This window comes from Drosophila subobscura, chromosome A, assembly GCF_008121235.1.
Source record: "Drosophila subobscura isolate 14011-0131.10 chromosome A, UCBerk_Dsub_1.0, whole genome shotgun sequence".
Classification (NCBI taxonomy): domain Eukaryota; kingdom Metazoa; phylum Arthropoda; class Insecta; order Diptera; family Drosophilidae; genus Drosophila; species Drosophila subobscura.
Genome location: NC_048530.1, coordinates 8,289,540 through 8,296,463, shown reverse-complemented (window position 1 = coordinate 8,296,463; position 6,924 = coordinate 8,289,540). Strand labels below are relative to the sequence as shown.

At 39.9% G+C, this 6,924-nt stretch overlaps 1 protein-coding gene across 4 annotated transcripts in view; it reads left to right on the top strand.

Moving 5' to 3' along the window:
- Positions 1–261: 261 nt before the first annotated feature.
- The window catches only part of LOC117892901 (tyrosine-protein phosphatase 10D), a 47,693-nt gene continuing 41,030 nt past the window's right edge, over positions 262–6,924 (top strand). For 3 of the 4 annotated variants that reach the window (XM_034799223.1, XM_034799205.1, XM_034799214.1), the window contains exons 1-2: positions 262–394; positions 2,498–2,990. In XM_034799223.1, coding sequence (XP_034655114.1) covers positions 2,799–2,990 — 192 coding nt within the window. In that variant the 5' untranslated portion in view covers positions 262–394; positions 2,498–2,798. The remainder of the gene's footprint in view (positions 395–2,497; positions 2,991–6,924) is intronic. The other variant, XM_034799231.1, reaches the window with a different exon arrangement.

Genomic DNA, 6,924 nt, shown 5'->3' with positions numbered 1-6,924 from the left:
TGTTAATACTTTTCAGGATACTTTGAAAACTAAACAATCTTGTGGATAATTTATTTATAAATTGGATAAAATTATTGTTTTAGCGCGAATACCACTAACTAGCCGGCAATGTTAAGTAGAACATCAAAATCGAGGAATATGATTTAAGACTACGGTATATTTACGGTATATTTGTAAAATGAAACGGCACACTTTGGTATATTTTTGAGGGTCTGAACATATATATTTTGTCGATAGTTCCGCGGTCACACTGATTTGACTTTGAAACGAACGAACGTGTGTTGTAGTTGTATTCGTGTTCATTCTGTCGGCTGTCGGTCGGGTGTCTGTGTTTTTTCGTGTTTATGCGATGGTGTATGCTTAAGGCGCGCGCGTTGCGTTGTGTGTTCGTGTGGTACGTCTTTTTTGTTGTTGTTTTCTTCTTCAGCGGGGCAACGGTTTACAACAGAAATGTTTGAACGCAAAAATGTACAAACGATTATGGTCAACTAATGATATTGAAGTGTCGCGAGAGGGTTAAGACAACCTGGTCTATTGGTCCGTTAATACATGAATCATATTGTTGTTGCTGCTAGTAGTTGTGCATTGGAAAATATAAGAAACAAAACGAAACGCTAAATTAAGCTTAAAGTAAAAGCAGAAATTGAGAGTTGTTTTCTTTTTTTTTTTTTTGTTCAGACTGGTGTGTGTGTGTGCGTTCCACAGTGCGTCGCAGCCGCGGGCAATAGCATAGCAGCAGCAGCAGCAACAATAACAGAAGCAGCGACACCTACGCAACCCGGCGGCAAACGGCGTCGGCAGTCGTTTTTTTGGCATGCCGTTGCTTTCTCTCGAGCCCAACCTCGCCCTGCCCGCCCCCTCTTTGACCGACCTCACCTCATCCACTCTCACTGCCATTTGCCCAGCATCCATCCTCATCCTCTTGCACACCTTCTCACCCACAAGCAGCGCGTTTTTAGCAATTTTCTCTCTCTACGCCTCTCATTCTCTCTGCCAGCCCCTGTGTTTCTCATTAGTTGTGTGTGCGTGCGTGTGTATGTGTCTGTGTGCTTAAATTTGAATGAAAATTTCTCCACTTCCTGTGTCTCTTGGTTGTTGTTGGTTTTTGGTAATTGAAGAAATGCCGAAAGCACAATCCATGAACTTTTTATGAATGATAAATAATCCATAATAATGGTACATGGAAACATGCAGAAACTTGTCTGTCTCCTCCGGTTCTGCCTGTCCCACATTCAGGTTGTCATGCCAGCAACCGAAGAGAGAAGAAGAAAGAGCCAGCGGTTTGGGAGAACCCCTTTGCAGAATTCGTTGCCTTATGGAGCAGCTTTTAAGAAAAGGCATAGTTAGGGTCCCATTGGAACGTTAGTATCTCTTGTAAAACACATAATATGTACCCTGGGTGCATAGAGAGAAAGAGAGAGCACACAGTTAGAGCTTGTTTCAATTTTTGTTTTGTTTTAATGAGCTTTTTTAGGTAGATTTGTATTGTTGTTTTTTCGTTGGCTTTCGGCAGCTCTCTCTCTCTTTCGCTTTGTGGCTCTCCAGTAGAGATCCCAAAGATCAATCAGTGCCGTAATCAATGCAATCTTCCACCTCTGGCAATGCCATCTCAAGCTGCTCTCTCTCTCTCTCTGTCTGTGTTGGCTCTCAACAGAAAACTTAAGTTGAAGGTCTTTTTGTTGTTGTTTGTTTTTTTTAGCATGGCGACAACAACCACTAAAAAAAAAGCTAAACACGACCCTAGGCCACGCTTCACAAAACGAAGCAAAGGAAAAGACCTCAATTTGAGGTAAACCGAAGACGAAGATACTCTGCACAGATCACACGATCTAGGTCAAATAAAACAGGGGAATATTTAATGCTTGTCAACCAAAACAACCAATTGGAGATTTAAATGTGAGGGTCTAGAAAGCAAAACTAAATTAACTAACATACATATGTAAGAACAGTTTTTTTAGCTCCAGAAATACAAGTCTTTCGATTGTTCGGATCTTCAGATTTCGTCCCAGATCCAAGCTTTTGCTTAAAATCATATGACCCTCTTTGGCTCTGCAAAGTGTATACCCTTGCAAAACTGGTTTTTGCTTTTAGTGTATAAAATATTTGTTTATTTTATATGTTGTATACTTGTGTGTGTTTCCTTTTTTTTGCATTTAAATATTTCATAAAGGCAAAGCTTTCGCTGACGTCAGCCGGAGATTTAAGTTGTTGCTCGGAGAAGGGTGGTGCAGAGTTGGAAGAATGGGATGGTGCGTGCACTTCCATTAGCAACTATTTCTGTGCGCAAAACGAGGGTGGAGGGGATTCTAAAAAACCAAAGAGAGAGTGACAGAGACATCTGATCGTAAGCTTAGCAGACAGAGAGAGAGATAGAGAGATACGTCTGCGGCGGCGCAACCGTAACCAAAGCTCAGCTTGAAGTCTGTTTTTTGCTCGCTCTCTTTTGCTCTCGCGTTCTCCCCTTACCATTACCTCATTGCAAGCCTCTCTTTTGCAGACAGATCCCCCCGAAAAAGCCATCGAGCTTCGACCAATTTAAAAGTTAAAATCAACTTAAAACGACTTAAATTCCTTAAATAATGCATTTAATAAAAGTAAAAACTAAACTCTTGCTGAAACTGCCAAAAATGGGAAAAAACTAAGAAACGAGACAATTCAGAGACAAAACAAAAGCCACAGCAACAAACAGCTACCAGCTACCGAGTGAGAAAGAGAGAGAGAGAGCCACACACACAGAAGAGAGGCGACAGGCAGCAGCAGCAGCAGCAGCAACAAAAAGCCACAACAACGGCCGCAAAATGTTGTACCAGCTAAGCAAAGCAACAACTAGAATTCGACTCAAAAGGCAAAACACAACCCAAAAACAACAGCAGCAGCAGAAACATCAACGTGCAACAACAGCAGCAGCAACAGCAACAACAACAAGAAAAGCCGTTGAACAACATTTATGGCTATGGAGTTTAGCATTTCTGGCAGCATTTATCATTCAGGTAAGACATACAGTACGATTTCAGAAGAGAGAATTCTTCAACAAATCTACAGACATAATTTGTACTAGAGGTGGGGGAGAACACCCACTAAAAAATATGGCAAGAAATTAACAAAAATTTCTCATTTTACTGTGTTTAGTTATTAAATGTTTAGAAAGGTAAAACATGAAACCTTTCAGCAGCGAATCATTTGACTTATGTATGTAGTTGCCAAATTGTACTCCAACATGAATCCTACACTACAATTAATAATTATTAATTAAAGACTGAAAAACAAGACCTTCCAGGCTATTCTTATCATCCATTCATATACATTTTTTTGGATTTCTATGTTATGGATACTGTAAATTAATTCAGCAACACAAACCACTCTCATTCTCAATCTTTGTTGAAATCTTTTTGCTCTTTTTACGATCAGTATTCAGGGAATGCTAAACGTGTTGTGTTTTCTATGGATTGACATATCTCATAATACATTTATTTTTATTAACTTTCAACTTTTTAAAGAACCAAAAAAAAAACATTGTGTCTTAACACAAACTAACAGTTATCTTTAAAAGTGGAGTGGTGCAGGTTTATCCCGCTCTCCCTTCCACACTCTTCTTGTGGAAATCACTGCTTCTGTCGATGCTACTGCTGAGGCGATTTCTGCTGCTCTATTCTTTTGCTTCGCTGTGTCTCTTTGTGTCTCTGCTTCCCATGTTAATTAAATTCAATTATTTCGCATCGTGTTTTTGGTTTCTCGCTCACTCACACTCACACACCCGCATCCGCATATCCGCATCAAAGCTTTTGTGTTGGCCTTGAAGACAGTGAGACAGGGGAGACAGAGAGAGACATTTATCAGCATTCTTGCATTCTCTCACACTTGTCTGAATCAGCGGAAGAAGAGAAGGAGAGACAAGACAGAGAGGGAGAGAGCAGCATAACTGATGTATGTATGTATGGATTTGTGGATCCAAGGAAACCCCAAAAAGAAACCTCTCTAAGATGGAGTCCCAAGTACAAATGTGAAGTTTCCAACCTATGATAACAGAGTTTCCATAAGGAGAATAGAGATTCTTAGAAGCAATTCAAGATCCCAAAAGTTATGAACTTCAATGAAGAGAGTAGTCTCATGAGGTGCCATAATCTCTCCCACTTGAACTACTTCTTTAAGTCCATCTGGCTTAGTGTTGATTTGTTTCAATGAAATCTGATTGGTAGTTTTTCCAGATGGAAGTCCTCTATAGAGTCATGTATACATTGGTATAAATTCTGGGAGACATATCATCCATAGAATTGTTCAGTGAACTCTCCAATTGATTTTTCGTGCTGTATCGATGAAATGTTTGCTGTTTTTCCCCCATTAAGAAAATGCATTTCTCAATTGGTTACTCGTTAATCACGTTTCGAAATTTGTTGCGATGTGGGGGAAACTATGGTCATTGTTTACAGTAGGGGGGAGAGCCATCGTACACGATGAATGAATCCCCTCCTCCTCCTATTCGTAATCATACATATGTACATATGTACATCAATGGAATATGAGATCCGATCGTCGGTTGGTCAGGGCTTGGCATGCAAAGATTCCACTTTTCTGTTGACAAAATCACTGACGTGTAACGTGGCACCTGCGGGGGGCGGCAGCCCACACCCTCTTTTGCGCCGAGACCTGTTGCCTATTGGAATCGATTTCAATTTCAATTTCGATCCAAGGGAGGCATCCGCCACTCTATTTCCATTCCAATGTGCTAGTTTTTTTGCTTTAGTTTTTATATTTATTTCTCTTGAATATTCCGACATTAAGTCACATGCATAAAAATTATTTAGTTGCGGAAAAAAATGTACTCGGAAAAGTCACGTCTTGGAGTAGTTTTCTCTATTAATGGGAGAGGGAGTACCCACACACACAGCCATAGATCGTTATACACCTTCAGGGCTTACATATGACCTTTAAACGTTGTTTGGAAAAAACGTGAAACGTTGATTTGTGATGGGAATCTCTTCATAATTATTCAAGACACAAAAATCAATTTTAGTTTAAAATTCTTTAGATGATTTTCCGCTTGGAACTCAAAGAAGAAATATATTTACACAAAATAAAGCTCTACAATTTCATAATTATATTTTTGGTAAAGTGATAGATAAACATCTCCATCGAATTGAGTTACCAAATACCTTAAATTGTGTCCGAAACAGTAAAAATGTTCCATCAGATTCCATGGTGAAACGCCAAGAGAAAATCCACCCGTAAATGAAGCGTAAAATGAGGCTTAAAGAAAAACAATTATCATTGCTGCAAGGCTGAAATGGGGACGCCCCACCCATGCTGTGGCAATTAAATGCAGGGGCAAAAATCTGCAGATGCCACAGTCGCAGATAAGACACCAAGTGCCACACCACACCCATTTCGTGTCATTCTGCGTGGTGGCACGTGGCGCAACCGTAACAAAAATCTCTCTGATGAATTTAAGAAAAAAGGAGAAAGAATGGTGGGAAGGGGTGGGAAGGGAAAGATGCAGAAGAAATGGTGGGAAGAATGCGAAATGGAGAGAGCAGGCAAGAATGAAGGGGAACATAATTAATGTTTCGTGCGAAAACAGAAACAATGAAAAAAAAAAACAATCGAATTAAATAACAACAGTGTTGCAACCGATTGAACAATCAAATGCAACCCTGTACCGAAGGTGCCCCTGAACAAATTTAAGTTGAGAATAAAAGCTCTTCTGGAATGACTAATTGTATCATTATGTGAATCAATAATTCAGTTTTTAGTGGCACCAATCGTAAATTGAATGCGTCATTGTGTGAATCAAAAGTGAATGGCGCTTGAAAGCAATCTTTAAAAGAAGTTCATGAGGTTAGAAGCAGACTCAAATAATAGTATATTGGTAGAGATTTTTCCTAAAAACAAGAATACAATACAAATGCAGCTTTGAAACCCATGGAAGTCTCACATCCCCTCCCCATAACCCCACACATGCAGACGAACATATTGGCTTGAGTGTTTGCCAGATCGTTGCAGAAAATCCTCTAAAAATAGTATCTCTCGGCAACAAATATGTTGATCACTTTCCACGCCCTGTGCTCCACTCTCGCTCTCTCCCTCTGGCTCCATCAAAAACATCAAACGGCAACTAGATGCTGCCAGCTAATGCCGGAAATGCAACATCAAATTGCAACAAGCTAAAGGAAAGAAGGAAAAACACATTCAGATCACAAAAAAGAAAACATTTGCCAGTTTGATTGGCGAAAAAGAGGGAAAACTCCTGTAAAGAGCAACGCTACTTTATCATAAACACGATCAGTTATCGGTTATCGGCAGCAAAGGCAACTCTGAAGAGAGGTGGAAAAAACAGGTCCGATTTGCGAAAGCAGCAAAAAGGAAGAAACGAATGGAAACGTGAAATGAAATGACATAAAATGCTTCTCCAGCGAGGAGTTTCCTTCTTCTGTGAGGGTGACTTTTTCTCTCTTCTAAATATATGAAAATACCTATGTACCACTCGTATGTACAGTATGTATGTGTGTATGTATAGAGCTCTATTCGGTTGCGTGGTTGTGTGGGAGACATTAATATTTAGTTTACTGCTGTAGTAGCCATGAATCATAACGAATAATGAACGAATACTCCAGCAGTCCACCCATTTTGGGTAGGTTTATGCCCCAGAGGGGAAAACTGCCACATGAATTACGTGAGGGGTGGTGGGCACCATTGCACCATTTCGCCCCTCCTCTTTGCTCTGCATCATGAAAGTCATCACTTTTATATGGCCAAACTTTTCGGAGGGAAGTAACACGAAATGTCTGTTCACTAATTACTTGAACCCCCCAAATACACAAAAACACAAAATAGAGACCTCAGAGGTCACGATAGTCCACGATATTTGCCATGGCTACAAAATTCCTGGCAAAAAACATAGCATTTCTCAATATTTATTGAAATATTTTA